The sequence below is a fragment of the Mauremys mutica genome, chromosome 4 (genome assembly GCF_020497125.1).
Source record: "Mauremys mutica isolate MM-2020 ecotype Southern chromosome 4, ASM2049712v1, whole genome shotgun sequence".
Taxonomy (NCBI): Eukaryota; Metazoa; Chordata; order Testudines; family Geoemydidae; genus Mauremys; species Mauremys mutica.
Window position 1 is genome coordinate 3,416,128 of NC_059075.1, and position 25,919 is coordinate 3,442,046.

The 25,919-nt window shown below is 39.9% G+C and overlaps 1 protein-coding gene across 1 annotated transcript in view; it reads left to right on the plus strand.

Annotated features, from left to right (window-relative positions):
- Nucleotides 1-25,919, plus strand: part of TOGARAM1 (TOG array regulator of axonemal microtubules 1) — a 74,077-nt gene that overhangs the window by 4,274 nt on the left and 43,884 nt on the right. Inside the window, exons 3-10 of the mRNA XM_045012729.1 lie at nucleotides 12,018-12,174; nucleotides 13,808-13,942; nucleotides 14,769-15,062; nucleotides 18,216-18,481; nucleotides 20,885-21,114; nucleotides 22,664-22,764; nucleotides 23,174-23,341; nucleotides 25,577-25,675. Coding sequence (XP_044868664.1) covers nucleotides 12,018-12,174; nucleotides 13,808-13,942; nucleotides 14,769-15,062; nucleotides 18,216-18,481; nucleotides 20,885-21,114; nucleotides 22,664-22,764; nucleotides 23,174-23,341; nucleotides 25,577-25,675 — 1,450 coding nt within the window. The remainder of the gene's footprint in view (nucleotides 1-12,017; nucleotides 12,175-13,807; nucleotides 13,943-14,768; nucleotides 15,063-18,215; nucleotides 18,482-20,884; nucleotides 21,115-22,663; nucleotides 22,765-23,173; nucleotides 23,342-25,576; nucleotides 25,676-25,919) is intronic.

Sequence of the window (25,919 nt, forward strand, 5' to 3'; positions counted from 1 at the left end):
GGGAATGGTGTAAAATTTCCCCACACCGCCCCATCAGTGTGCTTGCTTTGACCTGGAGAAACAGCCTCAGATGGTAGTGAATTATTCACTACAATTTCTTATTCTACACAGAACTTGCGCAGGAAACCTTAAAATTTTTTGCACAAGCTTTCCTCTTATATTTATCCCACCATTCTTAGTAATGTCATCTTGTACCATGGTAAATGCACTGTTTTCCTCTTGGTGTTTGGCACACCTAAAATGTTTGTAGACTAGAACTTGAAAAAGTGTGTGGCAGATGAGGAACCTACAGCTGCACCAAAATTTCTTCACAACATAAAATTGTATTTAAAATACAAGGAGCTGGATTGACAAAGGGGTTTAGGCTCAGTGTTGCCGTACCTAATTTTAGGCACGGTTCTGCCTATGGACTCCTCAGTCCTGAGTTAGCTGCCCACCTTCTCTGTATAATGCATGGGGTGGGTTAGGTGCCTAAGAATGGGATCAACAAAAGCCAGCAAGCTGAGCAGGGACTGAGCTGTCTGAAGTAGCTATTAGGAAATACCTGGGTGAGATGTGGCCTAAGCTTGGACTCTGAAAGGGACTTGGGGGCCTAACTCCATCTGGGATTCACATCATCTGGAGTTCTGTGCCTAAAACCTTTCTTGCTAGGGAGGAAAAAAAAGACAGAGGTGGTGCCCCCTTCTTCCCTTTAGCACAATGGTTAGAGCATTCACCAAGATGTGGGAGACTCAGATTCAAATTCCCTTTGCCCCCTGTTTGATGTGGACAGGGATTTGAACCTGCATCTTTGGACAGTGCCCTAACCACTAGCCTGTGGATAGCCTTGGAAGGATTAGATTTTAATTGTTTGTTGTAAATGTCAACTTCACCGTACACCCACAAACTCATTAAAAATATTTCTATCAGTAATAACTGAAGTTTACTGATAGGCAAAATAAGAAAAATGCTGTGCGAGACCTTTAGTTTGATTTAATTATATTTACTCTGTATATTTGGACATGTGATGTTGACAGTTTATTTTAATGGTTATAAAGCTGTAACTTTTTAAATCTCAACGTCTGCTGTCATTAAATAATTGTCTGACCCGTATAATTTCCCACAACAGTGAAAATGTAAATTGATAAACATAAAAAATGCTTAAGCCCCATGATTTTGCCCAATTGAAAATTTCAATGATACAAATAGAAAAAATCAATATTCGTTGAAATTATTAAAAAAAAAAAATCTGCCAATGGAATCTACCCATGGCATATTCTGATGTGGGGAGGTCTCTCTCTCTCCTGGTGAAACCATTTCACTTTGTATATATGTTCACTGGTCCAGAGACAGAGTGAGGCTGACTCAGTAGCTAGCTGAGTGGTCAGGACCCTCACCTGGCCTGTGGGAGATCCACCTTCAGCTCTCTGTTCCAATGAGTATTTAAGTGTTTTACATGAAGTGGAATGGCTTCAACAGGAGAGATTGAGGGACCCACCCCAGCATATCTCATAGCCCAATTGTTAGTGCACTCTCACATCCCTGCTCCAGATTGGGCAAAGAGGGTATTTGAAACCAGGACTTCTATATCCTGGATGAGCGCACTCAGTGCTGGGCTAAAGTTTATAAGGGGGCCACCTTTTCCTCCTCCGCCGGTGCTGTCACTTTGTTTAGGTTTAGGGCTTGATCTGTAAGGTAACTTCTGAGAACACCTTCTTCATTGGGCCCTGCAGATGAAATAGGCAGGAGAATGCCTAGTTGGGGGATCCTGTCGGGGCTTAGGCGTGAGCGAGGCACGTGGGCATCAGGACTGAGGTGGCTTTGCACATGGCCAGTGGCAGATTTTTAGATGCCTAAAGGAAACATCAACAAAGAGTGCAACTGACGAAGTGGATATTCACCCACGAAAGCTTATGCTCCAATACATTTGTTAATCTAGAACAGGGGTGGGCAAACTTTTTGGGCCGAGGGCCACATCTGGGTGGGGAAATTGTATGCAGGGGCGGGGGTTGGGGTGCAAGAGGGAGTATGGGATGTGGGAGGGGGTGTGGTGTGCAGGAAGGGGCTAAGGGCAAGGGATTGGGGCAGAGGAGGGGTGCAGGGCATATGAGGGAGCTCGGAAGGGGGTTGGCGTGCAGGAGGGGTGCCGAGTGCGAGAGGGGGCTCAGGGCAGGGGGTAGGGGTGCAGGAGGGGTGGGAGGTGCAGGCAGAGGGCGTAGGACAGGGAGTTGGGGGGCAGGGTGCAGGAGGGGTTCGGGCTCCGGCCCGTGCCACTTACCTAAAGCGGCTCTGGGGTGGCAGCGGTGCGAACCGGGGCCAGGGCAGGCTCCCTGCACGCCTGCCCTGGCCCCACGCTGCGCCGTTCCAGAAAGCGCTGTGGCCCCTGGGGGAAGGGGGGTGTGGAGGGCTCTGCATGCGCTGCCCTTGCCGCGCCTCCAGGTACCTCCTCCAAAGCTCCCATTGGCCATGGTTCCCCGTTCGCAACCAATGGGAGCTGCGGGAGGCAGTGCCTGGCGGCAAGAGCAACACATGGAGCCCTCTGCCCCCCCGCCCCTGGGGGGCTGCAGAGAAGTGGTGCCGGCCGCTTCTGAGACCGGTGTGGGGCCTGCAGCACCACGGGGGACAATCCCACGGGCCGGATCCAAAGCCCTGAGGGGCCGGATCCGGCCCGTGGGCCGTGGTTTGCCCACCCCTGGTCTAGAAGGTGCCACAAGACTCTTTGCTGCTTTTACAGATCCAGACTAACACGGCTCCCCCTCTGATAAAGGAAACATGGGTTCCTGGGGACTTCAGGCCTCTACCGGGGTTAGGTGGCAGTTGAGTTGGGGGTTTTGAGGATCTGAATATTGGACTTAGTTGCTAAGTGGCAGTTGGGGCTAGATCCATGGTGCGATTTAGGCATCCAAGTTTCTAGCCTTTGGATTGCAAAATCATCATTCTGAACATGATGTAGACCAATGTAATATCTCTTTCATGAGCTTGCAGATAGCTCCATTACTTTTGCTGTTCAAGGCTTTGCCAAGGCGCTGTTCAGTGGAACTAAAAAGACTCTACTTGCTTTCACTACTGCTGTTCAGATTTCTGTGGTTAGTATGATAGTATTATCTTCCAGAGTGAAGACGCAGCCTGTAGGACTGTATTTGAATTAGATTTTTAAAAAACAGAATGTTCTGCATCTCCTAAGCCTTTCCCAGAGACACTCAGTCCCCTCTGGAAATGTTTTCTGTTCCTGTCTTTCCCCTCCCCGTGACTTAGAACTGTCTGCCTCACTTCCATTTTATAGTCTGACTATTATGTTTTAGTTGTCTGTAAGGCAGAGTGATGACTTTGAGGTGTTTGAATTTGAAGGTTTTGTCAGTCACACTCTACCTCTGGTAACCTCATGTGCCCCTTGTCCACTCTTACTTGAAGGGTGGCTGAAGAACCAGAAAATTCCTCAACCATAACTCACTTTACATTAAAATGTAACTCTTCCCCACATAACATTATACCCATACACTGCTAAGTACTTGCCAGAATAAGAGTCATCATCCAAATTCTGGTGATTCTGAAGAGTCCATTTCTGACCTAGATGCACATAATCACAACATGCAAGCCAGATCTGCTTCATTTAGCCATGTTCTGAGTGAAGTGCTGGGTACAGTTCAACCACTAGTATAGAATGTATCAAATTGTTATCCACACAATTACAGAAACTGTGCTAGAACTGATAGAGCATGATGTCTTATATGTGACTTGTAATGTACTCCCCACCCCTCTTCCTTGCACTTCCAGTGTAAGAAAATAACAAGTAACCCCTTGAGGGAGAAGCCTAGAGAGAGAGGAGGGCAGATCTTTAGAGGAGAGAGAACTAGGACAATAGTTCTCAAACTTTTGTACTGGTGACCCCTTTCACAAAGCAAGCCTCTGAGTGCGACCCCCCTCATAAATTAAAAACACTTTTTAATATGTTCAACACCATTATAAATGCTGGATGCAAAGCGGGGTTTGGGGTGGAGGCTAACAGCTCGTGACCCCCTCATGTAATAACCTCATGACCCCCTGAGGGTCCCGACACCCAGTTTGAGAATCCCTGAAACAGCCATGAGCGCCTCTTGCCTGTTAGACTATGTATTGGGTACTTTTAGGAGCGGATCAGTACAGCCATGCTTAATTTCACTCTAACGTGATGGACCTTTACCTTTTGATACGCTGTCAGTTGCTAGGCTGCTTTTAAGCAATGAATATTAGGCTGATTAGATAAACTAAGAATTCTGCTGCTTTAAACTGTTAATTTTATTGTTAGCTCATCCTCATATCCCAACCCATTTATTTGTTTCATCCCCCTTTTCTTGTCTGAGTTGCATCTTGTCTGAAACCTATATTATAAATTCTCTGGGGCAGGGACTCTTTTTATTACTTGCTTTCTGGTGCCTGACACCGTGCGGTCCTAAATACTTGGAAAAAATAAATGTTCATGTCCTTTGGGGAAAATTCAGTTTTGATGTAAGTACATGAACTCCATGCTTTTCAGTGAAGATGCATGTGCTCATGCCAGTGCTGAATTGACCATTTGTTTCCTGTACTTGCAGACATTGTCTGCTAACTGAAAGAGCTGATCAGCTCGACTTCTTTATGATGTGACTCTCTCAGGACTTGGAAAACCAAAAAGAAAAAAGGCTTGGATAAATCTTAATTCTTAGGTTTTGATTTTATAAAAAATAAAACCTCAAACTACAAAAATCACATAAATATTTAGAGTATCTGACCTCTTGTGTACATATGTTTAACTATTAATTTAGGGACATTCCTTTGAGCTGAGTTCGTTTAAAAATTAACTGTCGGAGCCATTTAGTAGCTGAAAGCTTACTAAATCAGTTTAATGTTTAATATTTACAGCTCTCTGGTGGTAATGTTTTTAGGGAGACACGGTATAGTTTTTGGTGATTACTGACCCCCCAAGACTTGTATAGGTAAGGATAAAAGATGGGATTCTGGAATGTGTAAACTAATGAATTCTAAGGGTATGTCTGCACTACAAATGCTACACTGCTACAGCTGTAGGGCTGCAGCTGGACCGCTATAGCATAGACACTGCAGCGACAGAAGGGTTTTTTCTGTTGCTGAAGTAAATCTGCACATCTACAAGTGTTGGCAGCTGGGTCAACAGAAGAATCTTCCATAGATTTGTCAATGTCTACATTAGGCTTAGGTTGGCTTAACTACATCTCGCAGGGTGTGAAATTTATCGCAGCCCTGAGTGATGTAGCTAGGTCGTTCAAAGTTTTAGGTGTAGACCAGGGCATGTTTGAAAAGTCTTATTTAGCCTGTGTTAAAGCGCTTGCCTGCGCACAAGTTGCCACAGTTTGACAAATCACTTTACTTAAACCAGTGCAGCTTTTCTTTGTGGACTCATATATCACTTTAAAACGTTTGGGTTCAACTTGTAGCTGTAAATTTACAGATTCAAGCTAAATTCTTGTAAGTCAGGTTCAAACTGCTAAGAAGGGTAACATGAGTTGCAACATTTAAACTAAATCAGTATAAAATTACACCTCTAATTACATGAACACAAATTTGTGTGCAGCACAGATCTAACACATTCAAAGCTGGTTGAGTTAAAGCACATTTTTGGACTCCAGATAAACTTAATATCCTATTACTATGACTACTTCTCTTTGGTACAGTACTGATCATGTTTTCGAGAACAAATACCTCTTCTAATCAGTTATTTCAAATATGCCGAGCCACACAGGTTAGATCAAATAAAGGAGAAACTCAGCCGAAATATTTTGGTTTTAAAGCTGCAAATTGTTGTTCTAAAAATTAACACTGAGGATGTTGCCTATTTCTAGAAGATATCCAAGACCATATGCTGCTTTATTTAGGTCAGTGGTTCCCAAACTTTAACAGCCTGTGAACCCCTTTCACTAAAATGTCAAGTCTCGTGAACCCACTCTTTAAAATGAATATTTCCAGGGATTTTCTCCTTTACCTGAGTATAAATTATAAAAGCAGTGAACTTGGAAATATAAAATTTGTTTTTGTGACATGTTTATTACACACAATGTATTTATTATTTATCATTACAGTATTTTTATTGAATTATGAAAATGGCAACACTCTTCCAAGATCTCACTTTCGTAGCTTATATCACTTTGAATAAGCCTGTTTATAAGACAAGGCTCCTATGTTTCATCAAGCAGTATCAGATGTGAAACAGCAGGAAGGTATTTAAGAAGCCAACTCAGAGTTCCTCCTACACAAGCATTCAGGTCTTGAGCAGTCCAGGCAAACATCATGCTTTACAACAAAGCTTAAACTTGTTCATAATAATAATTTAAAAAACAATACTAGTTGCCTATTTAATTTTAAAAACAGCAAAAAATATCAGGTTGTGTGTGTGTGTGTGTGTGTGTGTGGTGGTAATGGTGGGGGGGGGAGTTGTGCGGTACTGCTACCCTTACTTCTGCACTGCTGCTGGCAGCGGCGCTGCCTGCAGAGCTGGGAAGCTGGAAAGAGGTGACTGGTGGCCAGGAGTCCAGCTCTGAAGGCTGAGCCACTGCCAGCAGCAGTGCAGAAGTGGCGTGGCATGGTATGGTATTGCTGTGCTTGCTTCTGCGCTGCTGCCTGCAGAGTTGGGCCCTCAGTCAGCATCCGCCACTCTTCGGCCACCCAGCTCTGAAGGCAGCAGTGCAGAAGAAAGGGTGGCATGGTATGGTATTGCCACCCTTACTTCTGCACTGCTGCTGGCAGGGCACTGCCTTCAGAGCTGGGCATCTGGCCAACAGCTGTCACTCTGGCCACCCAGCTCTGAAGGCAGCGCAGAAGTAAGGGTGGTAATATTGTGACCCCCTACAATAATCTTGCGCCCCCTCCCCCCTACAATTCCCTTTTGGGTCAGGACCCCCAATTTGAGAAATGCTGGTCTCCCCCTGTGAAATCTGTATAGTATAGGGTAAAAGCACACAAAAGATCAGATTTCGCAAGGGGGGAGGAGAGGGGAGACCAGATTTCATGGTCCATGATGCGTTTTTCATAGCCATGAATTTGGCAGGGCCCTAAACTTGCATCACTTCAGAAGAGAAGTACACATGAGCCCTATTTAATTTTCATGTAGCTTCATTGTTCATACATACAGTTGAAAATCGGAAAGGGAGGAGGGTTTCTTATTAAGTTGGGAAGACCTTGGGGGACTTGGTGGCTGGGCCCTGTTAGGGCAGTAATGACACACATAATCTGATAGCTGTTCAGTGTCCTCTGAAATTAGTTTTATGAAATAAGTGTATCTTGTTCTCAGTAGAAAAAGCATCTGTGCACTAAAACCACCACCCTGGTTTCCATATCTCAACAAAAAGGGCACAGATTAAACGGGAAAGAGGGCTGAACTATCTGTATGACAATAAAACTTGTTCCAATCTGTATGCCTCTAGTCAGAGTTGAGGCATACAGATTGGACAGTGTGGGTAAGGATATGTTTTTCTCTGCTGGTTCTCCAGTTGTCAATCTGACACTTTCACAGTCTGGTAGTTGAAAGGGTTTGCTAACCCTCTTAATTTTCCTCATGGAGTATGGAACCCAGTATCCTTATGTGTAGGGCCCTGCAAACCTGCAGATATCCACTTTATTTCCACGGATATCTGCATCCATGGACCATGTTTGCAGATCGCGGATGGATGCAGATCCAAATTTTATGTCTAGAGCTCTGCATATCTGCAGATAACTACTTTATATCTGTGGATAAGATGCGGATGCACATTTTTATCTGTGCAGGGCTCTACTTCTGTGGTTGGCACTACTAGTGGATGCCTTTGTGATTGGAGCTGAAGGCCTTGAGTTCTGTTCTCCAAGCTGTGTCTTCTGTTTAGCTGGCAACTGTGGCAGTTCTAGGTTTATTGCTTGTTCTGTGCTGTACACTTGTGATTCCTGTCTGAACTTCAAGCTCCAAAGTTGTTTAACAATTTTCAAAAGTAGTAAATTCATCCAGAGAAGGGTCTGGTCTAGTATTCTGAGCAGGGGACTGGAAACTAGGGCTCTTGAGTTCCAATCCCAGATTTGTCTCTGACTCTTGGTAGCCTTGGGCAAATCACTTAGCCTTTCTGTATTCGTTTCCTCGTTAGTCAAATAAGGCGAATACAAACATGTTGAAGATAGCACTATATAATGCTATGTGTTATCATTATTATACATCATTGAGGGTTTCATGCCATTATTTTCAATTGACATGTAGCAAATTGAGGTGTCTCTTACTTTGTTTTTAATTCTATTTGAATCGGTGACTCCAAAGGACTTTTAGCAAGTTGGGTTTCCCCAGAGACTTTCATTAGAAGTGGATCTAGTCTCAGTGGAAGACTCAAGCATGTAGACTTGTACAGACTCATCTCAGTGATATACATCTCAAACCAGATGATTATCTACAAGTTAAACAAAAGAGAAACTAATTCTTATAAATTATTTATAAAGTTTTCATTCCTGGGCAAAGATTTTAAGTCATGTTTTAAGCTGCTGAGTTTTTTCAATGGACTGGTTTTCAGCCTCTGAATATGGAGGTTTGGAATTGATCTGTGGATTAACTTTTAAGTATAGTTTGTGTGGCAGCAGTGCATAAAATGCAAAAAATAAAATTAAAATGAAATTTGGGGTTTTGGTTTTTTGGCTAATAAAGACAAAAGCAAATGTAGAAACCATTTCAGTTTAATAACTGTTATGCTTGCATGTGTGCATGGAATAGTATCACAAAAATGAACAACCTTCCCCCATAAACCAGTTGAAAAAAGTGTTTTGTTTTTTCCACTTTAAACCAAAATAGCTAAATGACTCTTTGGAATTTAGAGAGACTAGAATTCGCTGCAAACTTACCACATGCAGGCTGTAAGGGATTTTTCATTTTGAGGAAAAGCAGCTTACTAGAGATAACTTAATAAACTTCAGAATTTAAACATTTTTTCCACTTCAGAGAGGTGTCATAATTTTGTTTTTGTTGTTTTGGGTGGGGTTGTGGCTTTTTAAAGTGTGTTGCAGATATTCTTGAACTATAAAAACAACCCTCAAGCTTTTGTTTAAACTTTAAATAACTTTTGATAGCATGCTATAGCTGCAGAAATTAAGCTGAACTGCTTCTTAAGACATTTTATGAAACATAATTAAATATTTTAACTTTAAAATTCAAGACATGCTCACAGTCATACTATACATCTCAAAATTATACCACCTCAGGTACAGTTATCCACTGTGTGAACAGATTCTGGGCCAAATTAATAGATTCCAAGGCTAGGAGGGACCATTGTGATCTAGTCTGAGTTCCTGTATAGCACAGGCCATAGAACTTCCCCAAAATAATTCCTAGAGCAGATCTGTTAGAAAAATCTGCCCTTTGCTATGTCTCTGAACCCTCCTTAGCTTCAGTAGAGTTTTACGTGTGTAAATGAGGACAAAATGTGTTCTTGTGTATGCTGGCCAAGATGGTCTAACTTTCAAGACTCCCTATTACCTGTCAAATTATTACAGCAGTAACGCTCTCCACAGAACACATTTAATAAACTTTAGAATTGTCCACTGTCTTGTGGTTTACACTGCATCTTTTGTTCAGTTGTTATAAGGTTTTACAGCTTACATAGTAGGTATGCAGAGATCAGTTTCTCCATGTAAAAGTTTTAGGTAGTGACAATTGCAGTATTTGGTTGCAGTCTCTATTTTGAGCTCATTTATCCAGTCAAAGTGATGTGCCGTTTAAAATTTTACTAGGTAGTGTCTGCTATAATGTATAACCTAGGCTGTAAATTGCAGAGAAGTTGAATTATCAGACTAATTGAAATTCCATGTATTCAATATGACTTGGAAAAAAATTGAGTTGAGATTCCTGCTTTCAGAATTCAAACCCAAAGGTAAACTGATACTTGCAGTCAAATTAAAAGTCAAGATTTTCCTAAAGTGAATGTATTGCTTGAGAAAGGTGCTGGCTTGTTGGACTTGGAGAATGAAGTCCTCCATCCAAAAAACTTTGAATAGAGCGCTTTCTGATGCTACCTACCCCTCTAATAAATATACCTCGTTCCAAACAATGCTGTGAACTTCAGGGCTGAGTGAATAATTTAGTCTCTATTCGAACATCTCAACAGATAAGTCAAAGGTGCCAGTTATAGTAGTTTTTGTGATACACATGTTCACTGGGAACTAGACTGAGACCACCTTATTCTTCATATAGACTGGCTTTTGATCACTATGCAGTGATCAACTCAGTTGCCAATTCTTGTAATTTTATAGCCGTTCTCATATTTAGTGTTTTCCTAAAGCCTCAGTTCCTGGAATTACATGAGAATCTCATATTTTGTTAAAAAAATTAATCTAGTCCAGGGGTGGCCAACCTGAGCCTGAGAAGGAGCCAGAATTTACCAATGAACATTACCAAAGAGCCACAGTAATATGTCAGCAGCCCCCGATCTGCTACCCACCTCCAGCCCCCAGTGCGTCCTGCCCACTGGCAGCCCCGCCAATCAGCGCCTCTCCCTCCCTCCCCATGCCTCCTGCCCACTGCAGTCAGCTGTTTTGCCATGTGCAGGAGGCTCTGGTGGGGAGAGGGGAGGAGCGAGGGCATGGCAGGCTCAGGGGGAGGGGGAGAAACCATGGGGGAAGGGGTGGAGTGGGGGCAGAGCCAGGCGGTTGAGCAGTGAGCACCCCCCGGCACATTGGAAAGTTAGCATCTGTAGCTCCAGCCTCAGAGTCAGTGCCTATGCAAAGAGCCGCATATTAACCTCTGAAGAGCCGCTTGTGGCTCTGGAGCCACAGGTTGGCCACCCCTGATCTAGTCCTAATGCTTGCAGAAGAAACTTTGAAAATATGATCCTTAGAGGCTCAAATTTAGATTGTAGGGGTTCATGATTTTTTTGGGGGGGGAGGGAGGAGTCTGATTTATGATTTATAACACTTCGGATTGGCAATACTGCAACCAGCGTATGCTGCATTCAGGCCACCAAAAGGCTCCATATCCCATTTATCAGTCCCTTGAGCCTTCTAGTCCTCCAGTAAATGACTATCTGAGATTTCTTCCGTTTAGCCAGGACTCTTGGAAAGCAGGATTTGAAACATCAGTAATAAAAAATAAAAGTGGGGAGTTACATCTAGATCTCTGATTTTCTGTTTGTAATTTTAAAATAAAATTTAAATTCTAACATTGAATATCTTTACTTGCATAAAAGATTTTATTCTTGCTTCATCCCTGCTTGTATACTGATGAAGCATCGTATCGGGGTCACTTCAGAAAAGCTTATCTTAAATGTAAGGTAATTGGAAAAATGCAATTTGTAAGTTACAGAAATCAGCTGTGACTTTGAGTCCAATTCTGTGCTGTGCCTCTTAGAGGTGTGCACAGAGATTCTGGATTGGCTGGAGGCTGGTGTAGCCCATCTTGTAAATTAGAGCTGTTATAAATGACAGCTTCCTAACTCCTGTCTCTGAGCTGTGTCAGAGCCCAGAATTTTGGTAGATGTCCCTTCCCTTCCCCGGCATGCACAATTATACTGCTTTCACTGGGGCTGTGAGGGTAGTGGTTTATGCCAGACCTGTGTTGTTCCTGTGTGTCCTGTTCACCACCAGAGTGGCATGTAAGGGTCAGAGCAGAGGCGAGAATCTTTCTGGTTTTTTGCCCTTTTCATTCAGCATAGCTAGTTCTAGAATGTACACGTTATGGGCCAGATACCTTTTTGTGGGTGCAGGGAGTTGTAAATTGCATGGAGACACTGTTACACAGTTGCACATTGAGAGCATCCAGGGTAAGATTCTCATTCCTGACCTGTCCCTGCCCCCTTTGTGGACTGCAGCAGTGGCTGTTGGTTTCAGTGCTGTTCCCCTCCATCTGACACCACAGTTTCTAGTAAATTACATGCCCTGTGACTAGCTTGGCAATGGTGCAGATCCTAAATGAAGGCACTTACTATTTGAGGGTGCCTTCTGAATATAATGTTACAGTAATTAATTATGGATTCCACTGTTTATAAAGAGAGAAAATTGAGCACATTATTGATATGAATAAATGTTTCTTTACATTTTCCATTTTCTTACAGTTCTGTCCATACAATGATTTCCTTCATTCTCCAAAATTAAGATCTTCTCAAGGAATGCCAGTCAGTGGTGATTTATTTTTTAGCAGAAAAAAAGCTTCAAGGAATTTATTTCAGAATAGTTTAGATCTTAACTCTGAGCATTCTGCTGTTTGTCCTGGTAAGTATTATTGTAGATAATTGTGTTTAAATACGCAGAAGATCTGTTAGTGATCAGGTGGATTTAGAATAACTTGATAAGACATCTGTGCTCATTTACAGCATTCTGAGAATGTTTAATCATTTGGTGATTTTTGTTTTTTTAAACAGGAAAGCTCCAGTATTGAGTAAATAAAAACGGTTATTTCCTCAGCTGCAGTAAATTGGCATAGCTATATTGAAATCATTGGTACAATGCTGATTTACCAACTCAGAACTACAGTCACAGATTCTTAATCCTGGTCTACACAGAAATTTGCACTGGTTTAACTAAATTTGTTTAACATCACACCTTTTGTTGAATCAGTTTAGCTTCTGTGTGTACACATGCCCTTAGTTTCAAAGTATGTAATTTAATTTGGCCATTTAAGAAATGATTAATAGGAAATAGTTTAGTCTTTTAACAGCTAAAATGAATGCCATAATTTCAGGGTGACCTTGAGTCAAGACCTTTCTCCTGATTTTTAAAATGTAGAAAAAATGCTTTATCACAATTTCTATGTAGATCAGCAAGGAAATAGTTTTGACCAGTATTCTTGCGCATTGTGTAAAATATAGTTCAAACTTCAGATTGAATAGTAAATTAAAGAGCAATGGAACAATTTGAGAAAATAGTGATGTATTGCCATGGAAACTGTTCTAGCAAAGACCCTATTGAATAGTAACCTTAAAAAAATGGAGCACTAAACTATAAATTGGGCAACATGCAGCAATGGTTACATTTATATAATGTAGTCTTTTCAGAAATGTTTTTTGGTCAGCAGTGAAATGGTTTTCTATGCCGCATGTTCACATTTTCCCTTTTCTGTTGTGTTTTCTAATAATTGGTCAGGGATAGACATTAAACTAGAAAGTGCCTGAATAGTTGTTAGTGGGGAAAAGTGACTTTTGAGAACAGTTTTGAAGAATGAGATTTTTTTCCCTTTTTAAAATAATTGGGAACCTTTTTAAAGATCAGTTCTATAAAAGGTTGGGTATTCCGTGCAGTGCCTAACCTGTGATCGCTGCCTTTTGTGTTATAATAGTGAAAAGGCCTTGGAGACACTGGGCAAGACCAATCTTGATTCGTTCCCTTTTCTTGGCAGTTCACTGTGTATATTCAACTCCCTTTGGGGAGCATTGACAGAATTCCAAGTGTATTTGCTGTTATGTTAAGAATGATGTCATTTTAAAGAAAAACTTGTTTTTCTGCTTTTATTTTTCTCCCTTTTATTTTTCCATATTCCAAGAAGAAATTTGTTTGGTTTTTGTTTCACCTACTACAAATCCCATTGTTGGTAATGTGCCTTGGTAGAACCACAGGCTTCTTTGCATGAGTGCCAGCCATTATTCTAGCTTATGTGCATGAAGAACATTATAAGGTTGCTTAGAAACCCATGAGTGCAGCACTGAAAACTTTCAAACTTTTCATTTAGGTTTTATTATCCACATTAAAAAAGTGTTTTTAATCACTATTAATTAATTATATTAATTTTATAACTATTCAAAGAAGGTTTTACATTTTTATTTCAGTTTTTAGTTGTGGTCTTTTAGTCTTTTAATAAGCTGCATATAGAGGTACTTGCTGAAATTAATTTATTTTTTCCTTTTGCAAGGTGGTGTGGGCTCTCATCAACCACATATTTCAGGGAAATGTGGACCACTTGGATACTCTCAGATACGTGGAAAGAGTGGTAGTGTGGGTTCTGATTTACAACTTTTAGGATTAAATAACCATCGGCAAGATAAAGGTACATGGACTATAAACATACTCCACATTTCTGCACACCCCTTTGAGAGTATTATTGTGTTGTCCTGTATCAGGCCTCTTAGTACATATTTGATCCAAATAAAAATAAAATATGATCTGGCAATTTTCTCTGTTTAGTAAAAGAACATAGATGAGATGAAAAAACAAATAGCTTGTAGTCAAAGCATAACCAAACAGAAACATGGAAGTAGAATTTTTGAGAAACCATGTAGCTTGTACTACACACATGAAATTAGATGATATGAACATTTCATCTATTAGCTTGCATCTTTCACTCAGGTAAAGCTCTGACCTTCACTTGTAATAGTTTGGGTAAATGTATTATTTCACTGCAAATTATTGCTGTAATAGTATACCCAACCAGAATAATTGTCTCTGTCTTCTTAATGGTATCCTATCGAATCTAGCATTTTGACTGTTTTAGACTGATATTTTAAAGATGGTGATTGTCATGGACTTGAGGGTGATTATCAACTGTGGGTTTGTCTACATGGAGAGTAATTCTGGAATAGCTGTTCCTGATTACCTCCAAGTGGGAATGCTCTTATTCCAGAATAAAAGTGTCTTTATTCTGAATTGACTTAATCCATTTTGGATAGCCTGCCTTATTCTGGATTAACTCTTATGTGTAGACAAGTCCTTGACAAAATAATGCTTGATTCCTCCTAAAATTAGTTTTTTTCAAAGTATTTTAAAGCCTAATTGAAGGACAAGTTGGATAGAAAGAGAAGTAAAATTAAAATGCTGTTGGTTGTTACAGAGGTTAATTAGTATAAATAATATTTTTTCATTCCTTCTAATATCAGTTTGTGCCAGCCTAAATTTTACCAAGACCCAACGAACTTTTTGCAGTCCAGCAGAGCGTACTTTGTCCTTTCCAAGTTCTAACACAAGCCAAGGGGCCTTCATTCTTCCATCTTATCCACTCTCATCACCTAGAAACAGTCCAAAGCACACCTCCCCTCCTGCTGAATCTCCAAAGAAGTCTCAAGATCATGCTGTTAGCTTTTCAAATTCCTGGCCTCTTAAGAGCTTTGAAGGGTTTCCCAAGCCAAGTCCTCAGAAGATGCTTCTCAATCAAAAGTCAGGAGACAATGCAGGTAAAAATATTGCAGAAAAATAAAAGTTTATGGTCACACTTTGAAAGTGGCCTTCAAAAAAGTGTATGCAAAACCTGCATCTGTGTGAATGCATTGGGAAATGTGCACTTATCCCGCTTGTGCATGTAAAGTGGGTTTTGTATATTTACTGTTGAAGGCACATGGTCAAGAGCCAGCTTTTGAAAATTTGGCTCTTTGTTTTTTTTTAAATGTATAAATGAAACTTTTGCAGTTAGATTAATCTAAATGTTTCTGCTTTTATACTCCAGATAAGTGCACACATGTAATGTGCTAGGCAAGAATTGTCTCAGCTGGAGATTGTTTTTCTTTACAAATGCTATCTAAAAAACTTAAATGCTATAAAATACCTTAATGAATGAATATACAAGAAAATGATACTCATTGCATTTTGCCTTTTTTCCCTTTTAATCTTTATTTGGAAATGTCTGTATTCTGTGATCAGTCCCCACAATTTCACACCCATTTAAAATCTAATTAATTAAGGCCAAATGTGCCTGTAATTGGAATTTTTGTGTTAATTCCATCCCAGTTTCAACATCAGTCATTGCCATTAACTCTCAGTGTAAGACCTGGTCTATGCAAGGAAGTTGTACTAGTTTAAACTGAAATTGTTTTTAAATGGATTTAGTTAAACCTTTGTCTAGACACCCTTATTTTAGTTTAAGGGCAGCTTATTTCAGTTTCTTAGGGTACATCTTCACTGACAACATTAAAGCGCAACTGCAACATGGCTTGTGTAGTCACCACCTTCACAAGGGGTGTAGCTGCCAGCTCTGGGAGCACGGCTCACAGCGCTGGAAGCACTGTCTATACTGGCACGTTACAGCACTGAAACTAGCAGCGCTCGGGAGGGGGGGGTGTTTCACTCCCCTGAGCGAGAAAGTTGCAACGCTGTAAAGTGCCAGTGTAGACAAGCTCTTACGCTGATTCTTAGGCTATATCTACACTACACAGCTTTTAGCTACATGGCAAAACTTTTGTTTTTCAGGTATTTTGTTTTTGTTTTTAACACCTCTGAAAGAGAAACGTTTTGTCGTCCAGTTGCCAGTGTAGACATCTACACTGGCAATTGAACGACAAAACGTTTGTCTTCCAGAAGTGTTAAGCTTCCCCCTGAAAGACAAAAGTTTTGCCGGCGGCAAGCACCGGTGTGAACAGCATGTTGTCGGCAGGAGCGCTCTCCTGCCAACAATGCAGACGCCGCTCGTTGGGGGTGGAAGTCTTCTGTCTGCAGGAGAGCCGACTAACAGCAGCTACGCTGCATGACTTTTAGTGGCACAGCTGTAGCGACACAGCCATGTCACTAAAAGCTGTGTAGTGTAGACATAGCCTTAACGTATTTAAACTAAAACAAAATGGTCCTGGTTTAAACCAAATGAAGAGTGATCACACAGCTTTTTGCAGTGGTTTGACTAAAGCAAGTTAAAATAACACTTTTAAGTTCAACCATGCAGCTTTCTTTTGTAGAAAAGCCCTAAATTAGTTATTTGGCAGTTTTCCCACTAAATTAACTGTCCTGATGAAGCACAAGTATTAATAGCTGATTTTTTGCATGCCTAGCCTATTGCATGCCTAGCCATTTGTTCTTTCATTAGAATAGTCTTCTTAGCAAAGCAGTTTTTAACAGCATTTATCGTGGAACCAGACAACTTTTACTTATTCTAGATTCAGAAAGATAAATTTAAAGTACTATTTAATGTGTACATTTTATTCCCCCCAAACATATGTAAAATAGACCAGTTTACTTCTCCTAAGAGGAAGTATTCCGGACAAATGGGAAACACTTTTGTAAGCCGCTGCTAGTGTGATTAGGTTACTGTAATGGTAGAGCGTAGGGGCAAAGATGCCAGAAAGTTGGCAGGCAGTGAAAATACCTGAGTAAGGAGCCAGAAGATGTTAAATATAGTATTGCTTGACATATTTTGTAAAACAAACTAAAATACAATATTGAAAAACATGGATGCATAACTAAAATATTAAAGGTTTACTTTTGGCAGTTCTTTATGACCTTTCACATATCATAAATAGGGCCCTACCAAATTCACGGTCCATTTTGGTCAGTTTCACTGCCATAGGATTTTTTTAATTGTCAGTTATGTGATTTCAGCCATTTAAACCTGAAATTTCAGTGTTGTAATTGTAGGGCTCCTGACCCAAAAAGGAGTTGGGGGCAGGGGGTGTTGCGGTTCTGCTGCCCTTACTTCTGCGCTGCCGCCTGCAGAACTGGGCACCTGGCCAACAGCCTCGCTCTCTGGCCACACAATTCTGAAGGCAGCTCAGAAGTAAGGGGTGGCAATACTCTGATCCCCCTAAAATAAGTTTGTAACCCCCCCCCGCGACTCCCTTTTGGGTCAGGACCCCCTAATTGAGAAACACTGGTCTCCTCCATGAAATTTGTATGGTATACACGCAGGACCTTACGGTATTATTTTTTTCCATATGTATAGTTTTAAATCAGGAATTCACTCTCAAAACCCATTGTGAGTTACTGAATTTTACAAACTTTCAAGTAACTGAAAATCTAGAATAAAAAAGTGAGGATTATGCATCACAAAATGTACTTCAATTAATTTTGTCACTGTAATTTAGTATTAATTATTTGATACTTCATGGTATGCTGATATACTTCAGCATATTTTGTAAAAAATAATGACATTTTAGTAAAATGAGACTTTTTTTTTTCTTCCAGAGAGGCAGTTAGATATGGCCAATTTTATGTGAACGTTATAATGCATGGGAACAAATAAGTGTGATTTAGTAGGGTTTACTGTATCTCAGTAAATAGAATTAGGAAATCTCAAAGGAAAGGTCTAAACAAATTTATCCTCTTATTGGTGTCATTAGGTTTCTGCACATCATCTGTGTCATGAGCTATTTGCATATTCTGTGTGCAACAAAATTACATGTGGAATTTCCTGGTGAAAATGCTGTGCTGCTTCAACCAAAATTGTCCTTAAAATATTGAAATAATAACTAAACTTCATTTCACAAATGTGTATTTAGTAAGAAAAAAATCACCTCTTTTAAAAAATATTTTTGCTGTTTCATGAAAATTGAATGTGTTTTATCCTAATGACTGATGTGTTCCCACTGTTCTTCTGAAATGGTGACATATGTCTGTATCTTACCCAGGGGAAAATTCACAGGAGAAGCATTCTCCAATTCAGCTTAAACCAGCCTTGGTGAGATCGCCAGCTTCACGGAGAGGATTGAATGGGACCAAACCTGTCCCCCCAATACCAAGGGGGGCAAGCCCGTTGCCTGATAAATCTGAATTAAACACAGCGGGACAGAAAAATGAAGTGTCTGATGATATTTGGAAGAGTGAAAAAGACAAGAAACTTGCAGTTGATCTTTCAGAATTAAATGTCCATGATAAGGAGTCAGACCAGGAAGAGGTTGGATTTAAATGTGATTTTACATACTTTAAAAAGATGCTAGAATATACATTTTATAAACAAACAAACAAAAAACAACCCCCATACAGATACTAAACCCAATCCCCTTTAAAATCTCAGGTGTAGAAGAAATGAATACAAAAAGACTACATTAAGATAATGTAACGTGTCTGGCAGAAACTAACTAAAGCAATGGGGGAATTATGGGAGGAAGGATAGCTCTGGTTTGAGCATTGGCCTGCTAAACCCAGGGTTCTGAGTTCAATCCTTGAGGGGACCACCTAGGGATCTGGGGAAAAATTGGTACTTGGTCCTGCTAGTGAAGGCAGGGGTCTGGACTCAATGACCTTTCAGGGTCCCTTCCAGTTCTAGGAGATAGGTAGGTACATCTCCAATAAAAGTCAGTATTGAAGGACACTCTGTGTGCCCTGGGCATATCCTCATTTTACTTTCCTATTTTGAGGTTCTCAAATCAGCATGTTGACATTCTCCATTATAGTATCACGGCATGAGTTAGACATTTACACAGCCTCAACTCTTTGATTTTGTCCAAGGTGAAACCACAATGCTACCTTTAATGTAGGACTTAATTAATCCTTTATTTTATTTAATGGTTTTATAGAAAATACCAAAAAGCCAAGTGCTTGATTACTGTGACTTCTGTTTAACTTCCAGAAATCTCTTGTTCAAACTCTGTTCACCTGTAGTTTGTTGAAGTGCACTGTCACTGATGCAGGCAAGCACATCCTTGCTGCAGCCCTTGACACATGCTTAAATTTCCACGGAGTGAAGTGAGAAAACCTGATCTAAAGTATTAATTAGATGAATAAGGGTGTCACCTATGGAGTCATGTCAGTCCATAATGTGGAGCCATTATGATAACACAGCTGTAATACTGAATCCATATAAGACAATAGGTATAGATCATGCCTGATTTGGCTCTCCTCAGGGGATGGACAGACTCACATTGTATGGAAAATTGTAATGCATCTTTGATAGTTAAGTTAAAGCTTTTTTATATTAATAAATGATGATTTTTAAATAATAATTTTTATCCAGTGGGGTTTCATCCTCTGAAAATCACAAACTCATGTATAAAAAGAAAGAAAAGCAGTACATTAAATTAAAGATTAAATCAATCCATAAATATACCCACCACACTAGGAGTCACTGAAGCTGGGGTGGTAATGGGCATATGTCTCAGTTTGCATCTTTTACTCCCAAGATCTAAAAAAAAAAAAAAAAAAAAAAAAAAACCAGAAAAAGGGTCACTCGTGAACAGGCACAGATGCATGCCAAGGTACTCCATACTCAAATTAATCCTAGCTCTCTACTTACTTTCCTGTGGCTCTCAAAAATCTATGGGTTGGTCCTCATCCTTAACCCTTAAAGGTGGTGTTTTGGGGCTAAGGGATGAGGGGGTTCGGAGCTTGGTGGGAAGGTGCTTTTGAGCCTACGGGTGGGTTGGGGAGTAGGGGGTTTCTGAGCAGTGAGGTTTGATTGGAGGAAACTCAAGAGAACGTGGGGAACTCTGAACCGGAAATGGGTTGAGAGGGTTGATGGTGGGAGAATGGGGAGAGCTGGCAAATGAAGGTGTGAGTATGAATGGTTAGTGTGTGCGAGTGTGGGGGCACTGAGTGGGTGGAAGTCACTAGTGAGAGATTGGAATGTGAGAGAAGAGACAGTGAATGGGACAAAACCGTAAGGGGGTCCCAGGTAGAAATACTGTTTTCTCCCACCCCACCCTTTACTGTAGTTTGTTTCAATCTCCCTCTGACTCCTTCCCCCAAAATCCTGCCTCATAATACCACCTACCAGTGTTTCCTACTCTGAGTATCTCCTGCAAGGAGAGGGGAGAAGATGCAGTGGAATGGGGCTGTAATAGCTGTAGTTACCCAAAGTATGTTGTGAAACAGCCTCCATTGATGGACTGGGGTGAGAGTCACCTTTGCAGTTCTCCCAGCACTGGCTAGCTCAGGGAGCAAAGATCAGAGCTCCCTTCCACAGACCAGGCCAGCTAACTCTTCTGTTTAATGTGAACCTATTTAAAAATTTTTTTTTTAAAAGGATTGATTGTGTGTTTGTGTGAGAAACCTTTCATTTTAAGCTTTGCAAAACGTCACTGGATATGATGTGCATACAGCATTTGGATTTGCATTGTGCATGTCTGTTTCACTTTATAAGAATAATAATGACCTCTGACATTAAGCTAATAAATAACTTACTGATACATTGACTCCATATAGATTACCTTGCCCAAAGGGAGCACAGACACAGCACTGTCATCATACAGTAAATAAGAATTACGTTTTTAGAAGCAGGCTGGTATTTGACTTGTTCCTGTGTTTAAATGAATTATACATGCAGTGTGTAAACTCTGACATGGTTTTCAATTCTGTTTAGATGCAGAGTTCACTTAGGTCTCTCCGTAATAGTGCAGCTAAGAAGAGGGCAAAACTGAGTGGCAGCACTTCAGATCTCGAGAGCCCCGATTCGGCGCTTAAACTTGATCTGACTATGGATTTCCCTTCCCGCACTTCCTCTCCAAATGTGAGCTCTTACAGTGAAAGTGGAGTTTACAGTCAGGAATCTTTGACTTCGCCAGTGTCCACAACCCCTCAGGGAAAGATAACGTGAGTGTAATTTATATGTTAAACCCACATTGAGAATTCTGACCTAATCGCTGTTGGGGTTAGTTAAATATTGAATGGTGGGAAACCTGCATTTTTTTAATCTGACATTGGTTTGCTTAGTGCCTAGATTTTATCTGAAAGTTATTCCCACTTAAAATACATTGTACTGTGGTTTAATTCATTCCTGCTTTTTCTTTGACCCAGTGCCAAGCTCTAGCTATAGTAACACAAAGTAGCTGTTAAAGCCCTGCAGTGGCTAGGAAATATTTGATAATGAAGCTGAACCACAGACAAAACAAATGAGTTAAACAGAGACTGAATCAGGTGGAGAAGGAAGAGGTTTCTTATTGCAACCTGGAAAGTTAATCAGAAATGCATTTTCTTAAACAGATTTTTGGGTGGGGATGAAACAAATAATATAAACTTTTTTCATTGTTGCTAAACCTGAATTATCAACTAATGCAGCATTTCCATAGTAGTAGTAATTGCTGAAAATTGTTTTCTATGTAATGCCTTCATTCTCTCAGCTCCTTTGCAAAGAGATAGTGTATTGATGGAATTTGTTTTTATGGTGCACTAGGTTGAGCAGTTAGCTGCAGTATATACTTATTTTTAGTTTTGTAAAATGAAGTGGGAAATATTTTGCCGAGTGTTGCAAGTACAGCCTCTCCTTACCTTCTTCCTAGGCACATGGCCAAGCTGCATGCAGCTCAGGCTTGAAGAATGTAATGCAAAAATCCAACAGAAAAAACCGCTGGCATGCCATGGTGCAGCATTGGCTCTGACAAGGAGTGATCGGAACAGTATTCTGTAATACAGAACATTTCCATTAGTCCCTGACATTCAGCCTTAATGTATGACAGTGCTCACAGTTAATGCAAGTCTGTCTAATCCACCAGGGAGGATATGACCTATCTAAAGAAGTTTGAATTTGTGCAAGAGTGACAGAATGCCATCCCAGGAGTCATTAAATACCTTGAAGTTTCTTTATATATTCAAGAGAGTTTAATTCAGATGCTGATATGGGCCTTGTTGGAGCCCTAGGCATAGCTGACAGGCTGAACCAAAGTAGGCCTGGCCATGGCAGAACAGTAACACAGTAGGTGTCTGCTTACCAAGTGAGCACATTCCCGACCAGAGAGGTACAAGAACACCCAGAGTTCTCAAGTAACTACACAAATGCCCACAAGAGATGGTACTAGGGCTCCAGCTAGGCCTACAGCTGGCTTTCCAGCATTGGAGGTTGAAATTCTGTGTTCACAGAACAAATACCAGCTTGGGCAGGAGAAATGGAAACTTCTCCCATATACCTGCCTCATGTCACTTTTTGCTCTTAGAAGGAGCTATTCATAGTGGAGTGGGTGATGGACCTGGTCATTACTAAATTAATTCTTTCTCTAATCTGTAGTAAATGTGACCATTTCTGGTGATGTGCTGGAAATGTTTTGTACCCAACATGTACTGTTTTCACTTTAGGTGAAAAATGTTCTTAGGCAGGGCTCCTACTGCCATTCAGAAATATATTTATAGAAATGATTTTGTATTGCAGCAGTTCAGAAATCTTTCCTCTACTTGGATGCAAATCACGTCCAGCAAGACTGTCTTCAGCAAGGAATAGAAGTACTAATGTAGAACAGAACTCCAGTACAGGTAATTTGTTGTGCATAAAAAGAAATATATAACTAATTCAGTCAAAGTAAAACCATTTTAGTTAAGGTTCTGTCCATTATTTTCATAACGAGCCCTACTTAAATAGTATCTAATTTTGTTTGGTCTTAGTTGACCTATTAAATCTTAGCCCAGAAGTATTTTTTTTTTTTACTTAGATTTTAATTGACCATTTTGAAATCATACTGTGGGCTTGAGTATGAGAGGAGACTTCTGGGATTGTTTCTTTTCCTTTTCCTGTAACACAGCTAGGGCATGTTAAAACTGGCTTCAGCCCTGCAGAGCTATCAAAAAATGTGATGATTTGATGAGGGGGGGTTTATTTATGAAATGGTGACACACCATTTCAGTGATACATAGTGAACACTTCACTATGGATTCTGTTGTTCAGGGATAACATTTCATGATAAAGCAACCTCTAATGTGAGCATAATTGGCCAACGTCTGAACTATGGAAATGGATCTGGTGATTATGAAGATGACAAGCAGAGAGAAGTATCACCTTGTGTTTTTAAAGGTCAGAACAAAGAGCATCAAAGGCATTGTAAACCTACAAAAGGTCAGTGAGCTTCCTATGTTCCTGTGATGTCCTATTTATGGCAAAAAAAATCCCAAACATTTGTTAGCTTTTTATAAATCAAATGTTTCATGGAATTCAGCTTGGTCCTATAATTACAATCTCTATTTATCTTACTAAGATATATTTGTGAAATCAACAAGCAGTTAATTAACTAGTGTTAGATAACTGTTAAAGTCTCCAGGATAGGAAAAGACTTGAAATGAATTATCAAAATCTCACTTTTCTCAGCCAAAATATTTTGGATATAGCTATATATATGGATATATGGATATAGCTATATATGTTTCATTTTTTAAATTAAGCCATCGTTATTGGTAAAGTTCAGGCAGATAAATCATAAGCTTTTGTGTTTAAGTTCTCATGAAGTCTTGAAAAGTTGTATTGATTTAGCATTGGGCACATATTAGTAATATACAAAAGCTACTGCTCTGTGCATCATAACCAGCTTACCTATGGTGAAAGGATTATGGCTTTTATGTGTTTCTCTGACTGGCCATTGTTAGCATATAGCCATGATAGTCTCTCTCTTTGACCAAGAAAGCTAAAAATGAAAGTCAGATTAAGGGATACAGTCTTCACCTTTTACATCGCTTAAAATCTGGCTGATTGGTAGTGGCTAAAGTAAATATCCTGTGCCAGAATTTGTGTCTGATGTGAAATATATTGGTCTTATCTCAAAGCCTGATAGACATGTGTGATGTGTAAAGAAAGTCTCCAAGAGAATCTGTCCCCAAAGAGTATGGTTTTCCGCCCTTTTTTTTTTTCTTCTTCTTTTTAACATTAAAAATTTTGGGACTTATCTACCCTGCAAACTCTCCAGTCAGCATAGATATAGTGACGTGATGCCATTACAAGAGGCTGAAAGCTGAGCAATTGGAGTGAAGAGGGGGAAAGGAATTTTAGTCAGACTGTTTAACACTTTTGTTTGTTAACACCAGTTTAATTCCTGTTGCCTATGAAACACCAGGACTGTAAGCCATCTGGGACAGACACTGGCTGCTTCTTTGTACAACATGTAGGACAATCCTTGGTTAGGTTCTTAGCTGCTACTGTAATATAAGTAATATTTGGCCAAAGATACAATTCCTATGCCAGTTTGGTTAAGGTATAAAAGCTCGCACTAAACAGCTTGTTAGAACCTCAAGAAGTTATTCAATTAAAGGAGAGATGACCAAGCTTGATGTACCTGATAAAATAAATAGCAACTAATAACCCCTTTTTTTTGGGGAAGAGAGGGGATGGGGGGAGCAGAGGAGACATTAACCCCTCCCCCAAAACAAACCAGTTCCAGGCTTTCTATTATGTTATGTAAAATAAAAAAGGGGGGATGGGAGTAGAAGCAAAAATCCAGAATCAAAAAACAATCATTTGCTGGTCAGTTTCAACAGCATCAGCCCCATCTCCCTAAAGTTAACTTTCCATAGGGAAGGAATTAGATGGAGGTTGAGTCAGGAAACAGAACAGCTCTCCTGGGACAGAATCTTAAAGGACTTAAGAATTCTTTTGACTCTCCAGTTTGTGTAGCCCTGCCGTGGCTTGGTCTCAATCCTCTGTATTCAAAAGTCTTTGTTATAAACTGTCAGATGTAATCGCAACAATAAGATAAAGTCAGGCTTGCAGCACGTCAGCATCTATTCGCCATAACATTTTTTGACTGTATTTGTGATTTTTTTCCAGTGACTATCTGACTTTCCTCAAGCTGAAAATGTTATTAACTCCATGGGAGTTATTTAATGCTAAAGAATGTAATGCCAGTCTGCCATTGTTACTGACTGACATTGCCATATATGCAAACAGTGCAACTAGAATTAAAATATAAAATGTATGTTAACTGAAAAATTGAAGAACTGCTAAATTGTGCAGTAATCAACACGAAGTGCTCTTTGGAACAGGAAATCAGTGGTTTTCAATTGATGCTAAATTGGCACAATTGTGCTGGATTATTGGAAAAATAAGTACGTGGAAAATAATTGTTAAGCAAGTTGGTATTTAGTATATTTGAAAGTAATGATATTTAGTATTTGTGATATAGTACTTCTGAGAATTTCAGCATTAAGCAAGCCTTGCAATACTCTAGTAAATTAGAAATACAGTCCTGCATAAAAGTGATTAATCAGTTGAAACTAAGTTTGGTAAGATGATACTTTGGAAGAGTGCAATATATAGTATTGGGTAAACTACATGATTTAGCTCTTCTTTGTGTGTGATTTTTAGGATTTACAGGGTCAACTTCTAGTTTACAGCAAATTAACAACCTAGACTTCATTTCACCGAGTGCCCTGTCTGAAGATTCTGTAGTAATTGTTGGAAAAGGTATTTTAAAATAACATTTTATTTTCTATATATGCAATACAATTTTAGTATAGAAACAAAGCCTGTATTTTTGGACAGTCAGGAGAAGGGAGTTGAAATGAGCCCATTCAAATGCTTATAATTTAAGGATTAAACAATCCCCAATTTTTAAATAAATTAGAAGTATTAAAGTTGAAAAAAGGATTGGAATTACTGTATATTTTTACACTCTTAATGAGAAATGTAATATACACTGTACTACACT